This window comes from Calcarisporiella thermophila (assembly GCF_041956535.1).
Source record: "Calcarisporiella thermophila strain CBS 279.70 unplaced genomic scaffold VTP21scaffold_7, whole genome shotgun sequence".
Taxonomy (NCBI): domain Eukaryota; kingdom Fungi; phylum Calcarisporiellomycota; class Calcarisporiellomycetes; order Calcarisporiellales; family Calcarisporiellaceae; genus Calcarisporiella; species Calcarisporiella thermophila.
The window spans coordinates 1,192,027-1,206,640 of NW_027192197.1; the positions used below are offsets into that span (position 1 = coordinate 1,192,027).

Consider the following 14,614-nt stretch of genomic DNA (forward strand, 5'->3'; position numbering starts at 1 on the left):
TTTAAGGTACCGTGAAATCGTAAAATAAAGACAATAGCAACTTTTATATTTCGAATATTTCGTTGTAGACAGTATGTAATAATTTTCATTTTGCTATTCCGATAACCTATCACTTGGCAACGCTGTTGCACGTTGTTAATAATAGCGCTGTTTTGAGGCGGTCAACTCTGTCTTTCTTACAAAAGAAAAAAAGGTTGTTTTCCGCGAAAGCTAATCGTTTTAGCCCCATTGTTTATCATTGTCAGCGACCATTTTACAAAATAACATAGTGGCCAATTGAGCAAGTAATAGCCAACTGCCATATATACACAACCTATAAATACAGAACACCCAAGCCGTTAGAGGTGAACTAAATATTACTTTCGCCCCTGCTCCGTGTATCAGTTAATGGAAAAATTTTGAACAAATAAAAAAATCTTTATTTTTTTTTTTTGTTATAAAGCTCCTACTTAGAATACTTCTGTTTCTTGGATATTTCAAAGGGAGGAAAAAAAGTAAAAGAGAGAGTACCTAGACTAAAGAGAAGGGAGAGCTAGAGAAAATAGGAAAATAAAAACAAAACAAGAGTCGTGAAAGCACGCACAAAGTCAAAAAAACTAATATAATACTATATAACCCACACACAATTGTATCAAAAAGTATAAAAAACTATCGAAGGTCTTTTTTTTGGGATTTTTTCGTAATACTTCTTAAATTTTGAACATAGAGAAAACATTACCACATATGGGTTCATTATAAAAAACTAAGTAAAGCGTGAAACGGAGAACCTCTCCCCCTCATAACGACAATAAAATCTCTGTCTGTGATCTCCATCATCCGATCAATTCTCCTTCACCTCCGTCTGCTTGGCAGCCGGAGCGGGCTCGGGGACTGCAGCAGCAAGGATTCTGGCAGTCAAGGCGCGATGTGCCTCGCTAAGTTGCTCCTCAAGCTTCTTGACCCGCTCTGTGTGGTCTTTGTCACGCTGCTCCAGCGATCCTTTCTCACTCTCAAGCACGGCTACCTTTAGCTGCAGCTTGGAGTTTTCGCCCTCGAGGTCGGCGACGCGACGTTCCAGCTCCTCCATGCGAAGGAGCTTTTTGAGGCGCGAGCGACGGGCAGCGTCAGTATTCTTCTGTCGCTTCAGAGCAAGCTCCTCCTGGAAGGCGGGGTCGCTGGGATCGCGGGTTTCCTCGACGCGTGTGCGCTTGCGGCCACGGCGGCTGCCCGTGGTAGTGGGGACCGCAGCATTAGGGGTCGGGGGCATAGGCATGAGGGGCGCCGGGGTCGAGGTGGTCGTGACACGTGGGGAAATGGATCGAAGAGGAGGCGTGGGCAACTGGGCGTATTTGCGGGGAGCCGTGCCTTGGGTCGCTGCTTGAGGAGACAGCTGCACGGTGGACCGTGCCGGGGATGTGGCCGGATTAGCCGGGATCGTAGACGGCTTGAAAAGGGCAGCGGCCAGATCGGGGAAAGCAGCGATAGCGGCATCGAGCCAAGGGCTTCCGTCGACCGAGGCGGAGGGAGTCACAGGGGACGTGGCGGCCGATTCATCAAAGAGCTGTTTGGAGGAGGAATCCGGCGAGTCCGGGGCTTCCCTAACCGCGGGGGTGCCGATGTTGGGGGTGGGCGGGACAGAGGTGCCGGAGGCCTCAGGAGAGGAGAAGATCTCAAGGTCCTTTTCGGAGATGATGCCGGCCTGGTGGAGGCCAGTCGCGAGCCACTCGTCGAACAGCGAAGAGTCGGGCGACTCAGCGCTGAAGAGCGGAGGGGGGCTGTCGGTAGGGGAGAGTTCTGCGTGTTTCACGCTAGCAGTGGCCATAGTTGTGTTGGTAGTAATGGTAATATTCTTCCTTTGAGGAGGCTGCGATAGCTTAAACTTAATAATACTATAGTTCTTGTATGAGGGCAGTTTTCTGCGCTAAGTGAGTGCGAGACGACTTCTGATTTTAGTGCTGTTGGCTGGAGGAGAGAGAGTGAGACGTGCGTCGGGAGGCGTCCGTCGGTTGTTGCTGGGTGTTAGCGTTGGTGTGCTGGGTGGTTGCTGTGAAGCAAGGTGCTGATTTTTGAGGCGTTGTGTAGGCCATGGTGGACTACGTTGATTTTCTGGTTGGCAAGATTAAAAAAGGTTGAGTTGGGAAAGAGCCCTACAGACGGTGTCCGCGGGAATTTAGCAGAGGAAGAGAGAAGAGCAAGACATGGTGAGATAAGATGCTCAAACCACTTATTGATGTGGCGAGTTAATAAGCTTGGAAACAATAAGAATTAATTAATGTTAATTAAGAGAATTCTAGCGTTTAGTTATCTTCCGGTTATCTTCTATCAGAGCCAGAAGAGAAGAGACTAAACGACAAGGGGTTTAATTAATTAAAAAGTGGGCGCGAAAGCGAGCGAAGAGATGTGGAGGGGGTGGAGAAAAGAGCGTTTGCCAGCAATGACAAGAGAAAAGAAAACCAACCAAGGTGTTTGATGGAGAATAAAAAAAAAAGGAAGAGAAAAGATGCGATGGAAAAAATTTTTTGATTGATAAGACAAAGCGGGGGAGTCAAAACAAATGGCTAAGCCCCCGGTCCCCGTGATCATTCGACGGAGCTAGCATCCACGAGTAAGCGTACAAAGAGGAGTAAGTATTCGACAAGAATGATCCGGTACCCTAGAAAATGATGGTACAAAGCAGTAATATAAGGGAAAAAGTATCGGCTGCGAATTCTAGCACCTGCGAGTGGATCCGGCAAGGTTTTCATATGGAATCTAGATATATGAGCTTCCCGAAAATGCTCAACTCTCTCTATTCTCTCGGAGCTGACCGTCGCCCCCCTCTCCTCAACTCAATCGTGAGCCACCTACATGCTTACATGCATTGGGAACTCAATCATCTTGGCGCATCTCAAAGTTATGGGTGTGGAAAGAATATATTATTATTATCATTGTAAGACTTCACGAAAATGATAAACATGGTCAGCTCAACCGAAAATATTATAAGAGGAATGAGGTGGTATGTTCAACGAAGAGGCAATAGGGGTGCGGGGAACAAGGGAGACTTGCACAAAATATACAACAATATCAAAAAAAGTATAAAAGATAAAGGGAAAATTGTTTTTACAGCCCTTTCATTATGATACAATTAATCAACACTATTTACTTATGCATCAACAAAACAAAAATAATGTTCAAAAGGAGGAGGGGAACTCCCAATCAGCAATGGTCGGGACGGGGGCGATGGTCTTAGTCATGCTCGGAGCAAGAGCTGGCAGACGAGCTGACCGTGGTGATGTAATCTCCTCGGAGTCTGATGACGCAGCCGAAGAAAAGCACTCCAGTTCCCATTCTCCAAGCTGTTCATCGTCCGCGTCTTCAATCGCATCCAGCTCTATCTCCTGCTCCAACAAATCGAACTGCGGAGTCTGAGAATATAAGGTGGGCGTGGTCAACATGTTCTGATCAGAGAGCACCACGTATTCTGTCTCCTTGGCAACACGAGGAGGGGGTGACGCGGACGGCGCCGCGGCCCTCTCCACTCGAGTAAGCAGGGGAGTCAGGTGACGATACAGCTCCTTCTCGGAAATCTGCAGATCAAAGTCCAACAGCCACAGAAGCTGCCTCTCCATCAGATTCACCTCGGACAGAGAGAAGATCCCGCTGCATTTTGCCCAGAAACGATTGCGAGGAGAGATGTCGTTTGTGATTTTCGCAGCAACGATAAGCGCAGCGAGGAAGATGCGGTGTCGTGTGCAGGCCATGCCGCGGGCGTCGGCGGGCAGTTGATGGCGGAAGCGGTCAAGAAGCGCAACGGTGGTAAGGAAGGTGCTGGTGTTTGCGTTAGATCGGAAGAGAACCTGCTCGATGAATGTTTCAAGAGAGGGGATGGAGAAGGAGGGAGGTGCGCTGCACTCGATGACGCCGCGTGTCTTGCACGCAACGAAGGAAATCATGTCTTGGGTGATGGGGCATTTTAAGAGCCTATGTAGAGAATCTTCAAGGCGCTTCATGGTGGGTGGGATTGGCTGTGCTATCAGGTGTTATCAGGTGGGTGGAGAATAAGGGGTGTGGTGATGCTGGAGGGGGAACGAGAAAGAGTGGTATAACACGGGATTGAGCGTGGGAGTAAAGACGTGCTATGCGAGGAAGGGGAGGGGGGGAAGTAGACTCTTTGGAAGGGGGAAATGACAGGGAGTGTAGAAAAGAGCAGGCAAAGTGCAGAGTTGGTATTTTATAACCGATATCGGAGTCGGGTGGGGATAAGCTAAGCAAAACGCCTCCCCTTTGGGGAACCCGTCAATACATTTTCATAGCCATGGAAACTAGGATGAAAATTTTCAAGCATAATACTTAACACGGACCAGAATACATATCGTTTGAGCCGGACTAGAAAGTTAGTACCAGTTTTAGTTTCAGGCGTAGTACTATTTTTTCATTCGGGTTGCGCTCCAATCAGAGCCGCCCTGCTGAAAAATCCAGGATTGAAAATTTGGAATAGGATCATTCCTCCCTAAAATTAGGAGGGTGATTAGGCAATAACCCTCCCTGCGTGCTATAGGGCCGCCCCTACTTCGCCCCCTCTCCTTCCCACCTCCTGTTTCCTTCCCTTCGCCGCGACCCACACTCATTATCGCCTGATGGGGAGAAGGAGGCGACCCGATTCCCCCCCCCCCCTCTTCGTAGGCTCGCCGGGCCATGCGGATCGATGGCGGGCTAATGGTATTGGATTGCCAATATAACGAGGGCTAAGGCAAAAGAGGGGGGATATTGGCAATGTGCCAAGGTGCCAACGTTAGCCATTGTAGAGAAGGGGGGTCGGAGGCTGAAATCCGGATAATATGCGAATTTGCCGCTGAATCAATCTGGATTCCGCCAGCACGCAGAAGGCGTTGGGATACTTTGCCACAAAGAATGAATTCAGAACATCCTGTCAAGGCGTAATATCTAGAAACGGATTGTTAATTGTTTTTCTTCTGGCTCATGCTCCCTCCCCGCCTACTCACTAGGCTTCCGAATTTTCAGGAAAAACAATTTTGGATTTCCCATTGTACAAACGGCCATTTTCATGAAAAGGGAAAAATTTCAGTCGCTTTCTACCTCAAGATAAAACTTCATTTAGGCTTGGGGCGTAAGGATTGCGGCCATTGGGGAAAAGTCGGATAGGCCAGCTGGGAAATTTTTATTTGTCTAACACCATTAGCATAGTGGCGGTCCAAGAGCCTCAAGTGTCTAGACCGCCCTCGGCCTGAAGTATCGAGAGTGCAGCCGATATTTTCCCGATATAGTTCGGTGCTCTTCCGATAACTCCTAATTAAGGATCTCTCGGACATAGTGAGCTAATGGCCGAACTTCGCGGGTTATCTGCGATTTGCTAGCCTCCCTCCTAATTACATAGAAACAGTCAAGGTGAACCATGTTCTAATAAATACAGATCTCCCGACATACTCGTCTTTCGCACTTGCCAAATTCATTCGCGAGCAGAATTCAAGATCGAAAAGTGCCCCTGGTCCAAGGTCTGCGGGTCTCGTTGCTGTAAGCCCCTCGTATAGGAATGGATGCCATAATTAGAGGCAGCTTTTGCTTATTCATGATCGGCTTGCCGTGACTTCAACTTTTCCGTCTTCCGAAATTTCGATCTGTCTAGAAATAATTCCCGATCATCTGTTTTATTGTGGGTATAATTAATTATGTAGGCATCGGCCAACTTGCGAGGGGCTAAAGGGGACTAAAATAATAGAGCGCTGGTTTTGCATGCGGACTCACGCTTGATTCTATACTGACTTCTCTTAAATGCCTAGAAGGTTCCCCCATGGAACTGTGGAATCTATCTAAACTTACAAAATCCTACTATTAGTTACTTGCTGCACTCTCTCGTCTCCAACAATGAGCATACGTTTTATGCATGTTCAAACCATTAGCTGTTGACCGGATCATACGATTGAAGGTGAATCCATTGTGCTATGTAGTTTGTGTGCTTAAACACGCTTGCCGCGTTTTTTTTTGGCTCTCACAATGACTCAACCAATGCTATCGAACCGATAAATAAAAATTAAAAACCGAAATTTTATGGTCTAGGTCGCTGTTAGCGGCACTGCTAATAGACCACACTTTGGTATGATTACATTTTATCAGAAAGGAATTGACGTGATGCCCTTCGTTTCATCTTGGTATTGTGTATTCTAGTGGGAATGAAATCTAATGTCGAGTTTGCCAATTTTGTTAAACTATCTGATTATCAAAGACCTTGGATCGGAACTCATGATTACACTAATAAAAGGGTCCAGTTTACTCTGAAAAGCCAAAAGAAAATATTCTAACTACTATGATATTACAAAAATTTATATAAAATAAATCAATAGAGCGATTTTTCTGAATGCTGCACATGGTGTTTATTCGTATCAGGGTTTTTGTCCATCTGCACACCTTTTCTCCTCTCTTTGCTATTATTGCTTCCATCGGGTGGCTGAGCGACTGAGCTGGAAATTGGACGAAAAACAACTTGAAAGACAGTGCATACTCTAACGTCCTCAAGCTACCTCATTGTTCGCTTCAAAATTCCGATCGATTAGTCAGATACCTCCATCTCATCATTCATTTCGCTTCTCCTCAATTGTGTTCACCTGAAGATTTATGTGTTTTGGTTTTGGGGACTACCATCTCGTCAATTATTATCCATTTGTAGTACAACTTGATAGCTAAATAGTGCGAGGAATTAAGCCATTTCTTTTGCCATCATGGCCACAGTAAGTTTCGAATGCCACTTGACTCCTATCATCTATCATCCAAAGAGCTAAACGATCCTTTTTCTAACCCGTTCTAGAGAAATCCGCTGCCCACCTTTCGTGGCCGAGCCTCGAATCTTGTGATTCCGCGCCGCTTTCACCTTCCTCTCCTCTTTTTGCGCGTATTGTCTCTAGCGCCAGCAGCATATGGTGCGCTGCGTAATCTTTCCTTGGCTAGAAGTTTGGCATGGCGTAATAATAGCAGCTTGCTCGCCGTTAAAAGCACGGAGATGGATTTTTACTTGGGGGCCGCATGGGTAGATGTCTACATCTTTATATCCAACCATCTCTGGTTGCTAATTCAACTCGACCATTTCTAACTCCACTCCTTTTTTATGCCACTGCTTACTCTGTATAGTGTTGCTTGGCCGGGCTTTGGAGTTGGTGGCTCACCAATGGTATGCTGCGCCGTTGGTTCTATCACTATGAGCTAGGCAATGTCATGGTTCGGTTGCTCACGCTCGTGGCTGTCTACTGGGCCCTTACTGTTTTTGTGACCTCACACTATGGCCCGGATCAGCCGGTGTGGGCCTGGATGGTGATCTGTTTACTTCTCGCCACCGCTAATGTTTTCAAAACCCTCTTCATATCCAACCCAAAATACCATCACAAGTCGGACGGGCTTGAAGACCGCAAGCCCTTCCTCATCTCTGCCATTTTACGCACCATCGTGATACCATCCAGTATAGTTATGTTCGTGACTCTGCTCGGTATGCTTCACCAGCAGGCGGGAGAGAGATATGCGCCCCGCACTGCCATCGCACCCGTCGCTCGGGTCAATGCGACCCTAGCTCTGTCCGATTTAAGGTCGGATGCCCACACCAAGATCCTCGTTCTGGTGATTTCCTCGTGGACCCAGCGCAGTTTTGAGAAACGCCAGGCGTTCAGAGACACCACTCTCCGCCTTCGCCCCCAGAATTCCGATCGAGTTTCCATGGCATACCGCTTTGTCGTTGGGGAGCCGCCTTCCGCCAGTGCTCACCTCAAAATGGGCCCCAAAATATCTGCCGAATCGGAGCGCTATGGCGACATTTTAATGGTGGCTTCGCCCGACACTTATACCGGACTTAGCCGCAAATTCCACAAAGGTCTCGAGTGGGCTGGCAATTATAACTTTGACTACTTGATCAAGACGGATGACGATATTTTTGCCCGTTTGGATGTCATCTCGAAAGAGTTGTCGTCACAGCCACACCAGTCATTTTATTGGCGTGGGCTAGGATATTGGTAAGGATATATTCGACACTCCGTTTATTTCAATGAATCCAATCTTTTCAGCGGGCTGATGGTTTAATTTATTTCCATTCCTCTTTATTCTCCCTTCTTCCTCCCCCCTCCTCGCTTTTTTAGGAATATCCCGCCTATTCACAATAAGAATGATAAAAACTGTGAGTTCGACTACACGTTGCCCATGTTTCCACCGTTCACCGCCGGTGCGCTCTATATTCTCTCGCGTGACATCATTGATCTGCTTGTGAGCGGAGGCCCGCGCCTCTACACAAAAAACGAGGACCAAAACCTTGGCATATGGCTCTATCCCCATAACATTCGTCCGATTCATGACCGCCGTATTCAACAGGCAGATGTGTGCGAGGATGATATGATTGCAAAGCACTTCTCGGATTCCTACGAACCGCGCGAGAGCATGTATGCGATGTATGAAAATATCGTGTCGGGCCGCAGGATGTGCGAAGGCTTCCGGCAGAAGTACTGCGCGGTGTGTTACCCGTGCAGGGGCCGGGTGAATCATTGGCGAGATTGGAAATACGATTGCGATGAGGTTAAGGGGATCACCCTGCTTCGGCAGGAGGCCTCGGCGGGCGCCGATGAGGTGGCGGCCGTTAAAGACGCCCCCGAGCAGTTGGTCATTGGGCAGAATGACGCGTGGATCGTTCCTGATCTGCTGAGCCAGCAGACGTCTGTGTTGTCGGAGACCGAGGACTGGCACCTGTTACACTGGGTGTGTTGGACCACGCCGCCATCCACCTTTATGGACCGGCACTACAAGACCCTCGAGCTCGTGTGGGCCCATCAACCTCGCGCGATCATCTTCATGCTGACCACGACGCTCCCGCCCGACTTTTTCGACGCCTATCGCCGTCGCGGCTTCCGCATCCACATCATCCCATTCGGACGCGACCTGCTTCTGGAGCGAAATTGGTATCTGGGGCCGAATTCGAAGGCATGGGTGCGAAATTGGGACCGATGGGCGAACTCGCGCTACTTTTTCTCGCATCTGACCGACTACATGCGGTATCTGTTGCTGTACCGCTATGGTGGCATGTACATGGACATGGACGCGCTGTGGATTCGCGCGCCGCCCAGTGACGTGGAGTTTATCGGCGCGGATCGCACGAACAACCCGAAGGACCGCGACTGGACCCTGGATGGGGAGAACATGTACGTGGCGCCCGGGGTCATGCGCTTCCGTAAGGGATGGAGCATTTTCCGAGAGGTGGCCGAGAGCGCCTTTTCGCCGCACTACTCGCCCGAGTGTTTCAATTGCGTGGGGCCGCGTGCCATCACGAGTGCCATTCGGCAGCGGCGGCAGCAGCTGGAGAACAACGGGTTCACGATTCTCCCCACCCCAGTCCTCTATCCGCTCAACTACATGGACATTCACCGGCTCCTGAAGCCGTCGCGGTCGCCCAAGGCCGAGCTGCAGGGCCTCGAGGAGTCCTCGTGGTCCATCCACCTGTTTGGCAAGATGACCAACGGCCTGCCGGTGGAGAGCGGGTCGGTGGTGGAGTATGTGTTCGAGCGATTTGGGCTCGGGATTCCCGTCACGGCCGGGGCACGACCCGAGCCCTTCAAGGTGGTGGGCCCCACGAAGTACACCCGGATCGTGCGAACTCCTCCGCGAGGGCCGTTTGGCGGTTTGATCCTCGTGGATCCGGCTCGAGCCTCGGAGGCGATCACCGGGAAGCAGCTGGACGCATTCCAGGGGCTCGACATCATCTACTGTCGCGGGGGAGCACCCTCCGTGGCCGAGGCGGTGGTTGCAGTGAGGGCCTTGAAGGGCTGGGTGCATTTCGAGGAGGGTGTGGGGCGGGCTGCGTCGAAGGGCTTGACTCAGGCCACTCCTAATTCTAACGTGGCCGGCCACCGGCCTGACTTCCGGTCCATCCAGGTGCGCATCCCCCGTGCAACGCAGGCGGACGTGAACGCCCTCCTCTCGACGCTGCGGTATCGGCCGCCTCAAGAGGTGCTTCCTGGATACGCCGGGGAAAAAGACCTGGGTGAGTATGAGGAGGATGCTGATTTGGTGGGAGTGGAGGATGGGGAGGGCGCTGGGCGCGTGCTAGGCACAGACGAACTCTCCATCACGGTCGAGTATGGGGACGCGGTCGGCAAGCTAGCCTTTGAGGTGGATATTGTCGCGGAGGCGGAGCGGTAGCACCTGCGGTAGCTTTTGTGTTTCAATCTCTAAAGATTTTTATTATTCCCTACCCCCATCACCCCCCCTCCCCCTTCGACTACTTTCTAATCTCTCTACTTTTTACCTGGAGAACACCCTGTTTTTATTAGACTCTTTGCTTCTTTTTCTTTTTTTCATCTTCTGATTCCTCCTTTTTCGTTTGTGGAATATGGTTTAATGCTCTTTTTTTTGTATGTCATACTCATGTTGTCAATTTTTTGTCTCTTAAAAAATTACAATGATCGTAATACTTTTCTCCCAACAAGACTAAGAGATCATGTTGAACGAGTCAAGCAGATAGACACACAAACAAATAAACAAACAAACGAACAATCAAACAAACAAATTGACGGATGAGCACGCTAACCCGGTCTTGCCTATTAGGTTGGAGCTGATCATGGATTAGAGTGCCCCTCTGGTTGGCTGCTTATTTGTGGAGCCGATCGCGGGTAGAAGTGCCAGAAGAGCCGTCCCACTGGTTCGCTTCTTTCCCCGCATCAAACTCTAATCCGGCTGCTTCTCGTGACCCGACGCCAAGCGTAAGCTTGGGTGATGGAATCTTCCCAGCGTTATTTAGAATTTGGCCTAAACCCTTTATACGCAGATGAGGGAAAGGGAAAGGAAGGTGAAGGTTCTATTAATAGCCTGTAAGACTCGAAAGATTACAAAGCCTATTTCCTAGGGTCACATGGTGCAACCTCTGAGGAGCCAACTTGAAACCCTTCCCATTTGAGCATTTGGTTCCCATGAATTTGTTGGGAAGGCACTGCTTATTGCCTCGAGGGATGGGCTCGGGGGCTCCGCACGCATCAGCAGAAACTGCAGTCGACCATGTTTGGAAAAAGCGAATTCTTAATAGACAAATCCAGCACAAAAAGGAAAAGAAAATAAAACATATAGAGACAAAACTTGGGCGCGGTAGTAAAGAAGATAATGGCATATGTCGAATTACAATGGTATAGAAATATCAAAACAACAGGAGGGGTGGGGAGAGACGGTTTTCACACAAAAACAATATACAAGGGGGGGGGGGGGGGAACACCCGATCCCCTTTGGTTAGAATTCTTCCGAGTCCATGATCTTGCGGTATTTGTACTGGTCCTCGAGCATTGCCTTGAAAACCCTGTATTTGCCCTCGTTCAGCCGGATCTTCTCCTTGTCCTCGGTGGGGAGGATGACGCCCCCCGCCGTGCCCATGCGCTTCATCACATTCCAAATCTCCATGGCCCCATCGTCTTGGCCGAGGCTCTGCTTCTCGGAGCGGGTCATGTGGGTCTCGGCCGAGCCGGGCGGGGTCGATTGCGAGCGGGTGGAGGACTCGGCGGCGCGCGCCCCAAGGATGGCAGCCCCAAGGACCACGGCCCCCTCCACGTACTTGGGCAGCACGGTGCGGCATCGCGTGATGTTGGCATGCAAGGCCACAAACACGGGGTTCTTGCACAGGCCGCCCGACAGGAACAAGGTGTCGATGGTGTGGCCCGCCGAGTTTAGCGCCTCGATGATGTGCCGTGTCTGGCAGGCCACCGCCTGCAGCGTCGCGTAGTACTGCAGGGCAAGGTTGTCGAGCGAGTTGTCGAGGGAGAGACCCACAATGGCCCCGCGCAGGTTGGGGTCTGCCACCGGGGAGCGGTTGCCGTGGAAGTCTGGGTACACGTGGTAGTGCCGCGTGAGCTCCTCCATGTGCTTGAGCTTGCGGACCTTGATGAGCTCGTGCAGATAGTCGTTGAGGAACTGGTAGATCGAGACGCCTCTGTCGGCCGCTTTCTCCTTGGCAACATGGGTGCTTGGGTGGTTGAACACGATGTAGTCGATGAGCTGCCCAACGGAGGACTGCCCAGGCTCCGCCATCCACATCCCAGGGATCATGACGGAGAGGTAGGGGCCCCACACTCCGTCGACAAAAATAGGCTCGCGCGAGAGGGCGATGTGGCAGCTAGAGGTTCCGCAGATGATGGCCAGGCGATTCTGCGGCGGGGTCTCAAGGAGCTCGCCGTTGGGCGAGGGGCTGGGGTCCTGCTGCGGAACGTCGGCCCCCATCGTTGCAATCGCCCCGGCGTAGGCGTCGATAACGGCAGAGCCGACGGGCAGCCCCGGCAGGAGGCCCATTTGCTCGGCGGCCTCCTTGGAGAGTCCGCCAATGGCTTCTCCAGCGTAGTGGATTTTCCCATGGCGCCCGCCCAGCTTCTGAAAGCCTTCGCCGGCCAACTCACCAAGCCCAATCTGTTCGAAGAAGTCGTCGTTCCAGCCGGTGGACCACTCAACCTCACGGGGCACATAAGAGCACTTGCACACGAGTGAGCACTGCGAGCGTGCGAGCGAGCCAGTCGCTCGGAAGGTCAGAAAGTCCGGAAGATCGAAGAAATGGGAGATGTTCTCCCATTTCTCGGCAGGCATGTTCTCCTTGAGCCAGAGGATCTTTGGCACCTCCATCTCAAGACTTATTTTGCCGCCGACGTATTGCAGTACGGGGTGGCCTGTTGCGGTGATTCGCCGGGCCTGATCCTCTGCCCGGTGATCGGCCCACAAGATGATGTTGCGATTGTGGTCGTTGAACTCCGATTCAGGATCGACCGACACTCCATTCCCTTCCGCATCCACAACCGCTAGTGAGCATGTTGCATCGAAGCCTATGCCCTTAATTTGCTCGCTCGTTACCCCGGGGGTCTGAGCTATCGCCTCGCGCACAGTAGTGCACAACTTATCCCATATCTCGGCGGTGGATTGCTCGTAATAGTCGGCTCGTGGGTGAAAGGTGGTGGTGGGGCTGGATGCAAGGCCAACGATGTTGCCTGCAGAGTCCACGACGGCAGCACGCACAGAGCTGGATGAAGGGTTCAAGAGGAGGGGTTAGCGCCCTAATTCAGCGGGGGAAAGGGAGGGAGTAGGAAGCTTACCCTGTGCCGACATCGACTCCTATGTAGTAAGCTTCTTGTCTTTCTATGGTCATCTTTGTTGATGGCCGGCGTGTGGTTCTACGCTAAATAAGTTCTAGGGCGAGGGGGGAAAGGAGAGCAGGAGGGAAAACACAAACAAAAGAAGGCAAGAAGGAAGGGGAAAGTGGAAAACGGTCCCGCTTATATTTGCAAAATTTTCGACCCTTCGGCGTGAGAACTCCAATAGGAATGTTAACATCCAGCTGCAGTACGGATTGTTTCTCCCGCCTCTCCGGGATTATGCTGGGGAAAGCGACTTGTCCCAATTAATCCTAGCTGCCACGAGGATTTGCCCATCAACTTTCAAAGAGCGCAATGTCACAAGGTTCAACAACGGAGGGTATTTTTAGCACCAACAAAACGGGGTTGTTCGCGACCTCGGCCCTCCCTCGTGCCCACGATTGACACTAGAATGTGTACCCTGAGGCGCAGCTGCACATCGAATGCCCACCATGTGGCTTGCTAAGTGACTTCATGGATGCGTCACTGAGTCTGTTTGCGTCACAGAAAATGGGATTGCATCTTCACTCCGTTGCGACTCTGCGCCAATTTCCCTATTTTACCCTAATTCCACTTATATTACGCGACCTATTTCAGACTATGGAAAATATACCATTGATCGAGAGTCGGGGCCAGAAGCGCGCATATGGACAACAGGACCCGCCAGTCAAACCTCCTCTCCGAGCAAAGTCGCCTCCTGAACATGGTTTAGCCGACAAAGTAAGAGATCGGCCGGGTTGAATTGGATGCTGAAGACTACATCGATCTGATTTATTGCCTCTTTCCTGTTTAGCACGTTCCCCTTGCAACCATCACAAATCGGCAGATATTACAGCCCGCGGGCAAGGTAATCCGTTTGGTCCACTCGTGTTAATTTAGTAAATTTTAAGCATATATGCTGATTAGCCAACGCCCAAACGCGCTCGCTCCGGCACACCTCGTGCTACTCGTCGATCTGATCAATCCCTCCTCCTCTCTCCTTCTTCAAAACATACTCGCGATGACGTCTGTGATACATGCCAAAAACATTCCATACGTATACGCGAACTCACAGAGCAATTACGCGAGCAGCACAGGATGATTGAATCTTTACAATCACGATTGAGAAAGTACGAGAATCTTGGCGATCAGCAGGATGGAGAAAGCAGAACAATGGCCAGGGAGAAAAGTGAGGATGCGAGGGAAAATGGGCAGCGGATTCAAGAACTGGAAACCCTGGTGCAGGAGAAAGATGAGGCACTTATGCGGCAGGAGGAGAAAATTATGCTTCTTTATGAAACACGAGTTCCGATAGAGGAGTTGGAGGAAGCACGGCGGGAGAAGGAGGTCGTGGAGCAGGAGCTTAGGGAGACAGAAGAGCTACTGCAAGAGTGCAAACAGCTGTTGATTGAGTTGGAGGAAGGGCAGGCGCAGAGTGAGGCCGAGGATGAGAGGGAGGCTGCACGGGACGCAGTTGGCCATAGTGAATCTGAAGTAGCATTATAGGGTTACAGTCCCTTTTTTCCACACATATTTGCAATTTT

At 50.7% G+C, this 14,614-nt stretch overlaps 7 protein-coding genes across 7 annotated transcripts; 3 read left to right on the top strand and 4 right to left on the bottom strand.

Annotated features, from left to right (window-relative positions):
- Window positions 1-820: 820 nt before the first annotated feature.
- VTP21DRAFT_10784 (uncharacterized protein) lies at window positions 821-1,801 on the bottom strand (the record flags this gene model as incomplete). The annotated part of the gene is made up of 1 exon (XM_069390158.1): window positions 821-1,801. The coding sequence occupies one exon, from the start codon at window positions 1,799-1,801 to the stop codon at window positions 821-823; it is 981 nt and encodes a 326-aa protein (XP_069253407.1).
- An 80-nt stretch (window positions 1,802-1,881) lies between these two features.
- Window positions 1,882-2,248, top strand: VTP21DRAFT_10785 (uncharacterized protein; the record flags this gene model as incomplete). The annotated part of the gene is made up of 3 exons (XM_069390159.1): window positions 1,882-1,904; window positions 1,951-1,980; window positions 2,032-2,248. The coding sequence occupies 3 exons, from the start codon at window positions 1,882-1,884 to the stop codon at window positions 2,246-2,248; spliced, it is 270 nt and encodes an 89-aa protein (XP_069253408.1).
- A 901-nt stretch (window positions 2,249-3,149) lies between these two features.
- Window positions 3,150-3,968, bottom strand: VTP21DRAFT_10786 (uncharacterized protein; the record flags this gene model as incomplete). The annotated part of the gene is made up of 1 exon (XM_069390160.1): window positions 3,150-3,968. One exon carries the CDS (start codon window positions 3,966-3,968, stop codon window positions 3,150-3,152), a length of 819 nt encoding a protein of 272 aa, XP_069253409.1.
- A 2,724-nt stretch (window positions 3,969-6,692) lies between these two features.
- VTP21DRAFT_10787 (uncharacterized protein) lies at window positions 6,693-10,137 on the top strand (the record flags this gene model as incomplete). The annotated part of the gene is made up of 4 exons (XM_069390161.1): window positions 6,693-6,701; window positions 6,779-6,997; window positions 7,099-7,967; window positions 8,091-10,137. The coding sequence occupies 4 exons, from the start codon at window positions 6,693-6,695 to the stop codon at window positions 10,135-10,137; spliced, it is 3,144 nt and encodes a 1,047-aa protein (XP_069253410.1).
- Window positions 10,138-10,585: 448 nt separating this feature from the next.
- Window positions 10,586-11,098, bottom strand: VTP21DRAFT_10788 (uncharacterized protein; the record flags this gene model as incomplete). The annotated part of the gene is made up of 2 exons (XM_069390162.1): window positions 10,586-10,743; window positions 10,825-11,098. The coding sequence occupies 2 exons, from the start codon at window positions 11,096-11,098 to the stop codon at window positions 10,586-10,588; spliced, it is 432 nt and encodes a 143-aa protein (XP_069253411.1).
- Window positions 11,099-11,214: 116 nt separating this feature from the next.
- VTP21DRAFT_10789 (uncharacterized protein) lies at window positions 11,215-13,105 on the bottom strand (the record flags this gene model as incomplete). Its single annotated transcript, XM_069390163.1, has 2 exons — window positions 11,215-12,979; window positions 13,053-13,105. 2 exons carry the CDS (start codon window positions 13,103-13,105, stop codon window positions 11,215-11,217), a joined length of 1,818 nt encoding a protein of 605 aa, XP_069253412.1.
- A 496-nt stretch (window positions 13,106-13,601) lies between these two features.
- Window positions 13,602-14,576, top strand: VTP21DRAFT_10790 (uncharacterized protein; the record flags this gene model as incomplete). Its single annotated transcript, XM_069390165.1, has 3 exons — window positions 13,602-13,811; window positions 13,885-13,938; window positions 13,998-14,576. 3 exons carry the CDS (start codon window positions 13,602-13,604, stop codon window positions 14,574-14,576), a joined length of 843 nt encoding a protein of 280 aa, XP_069253413.1.
- Between the last annotated feature and the right edge of the window lie 38 nt (window positions 14,577-14,614).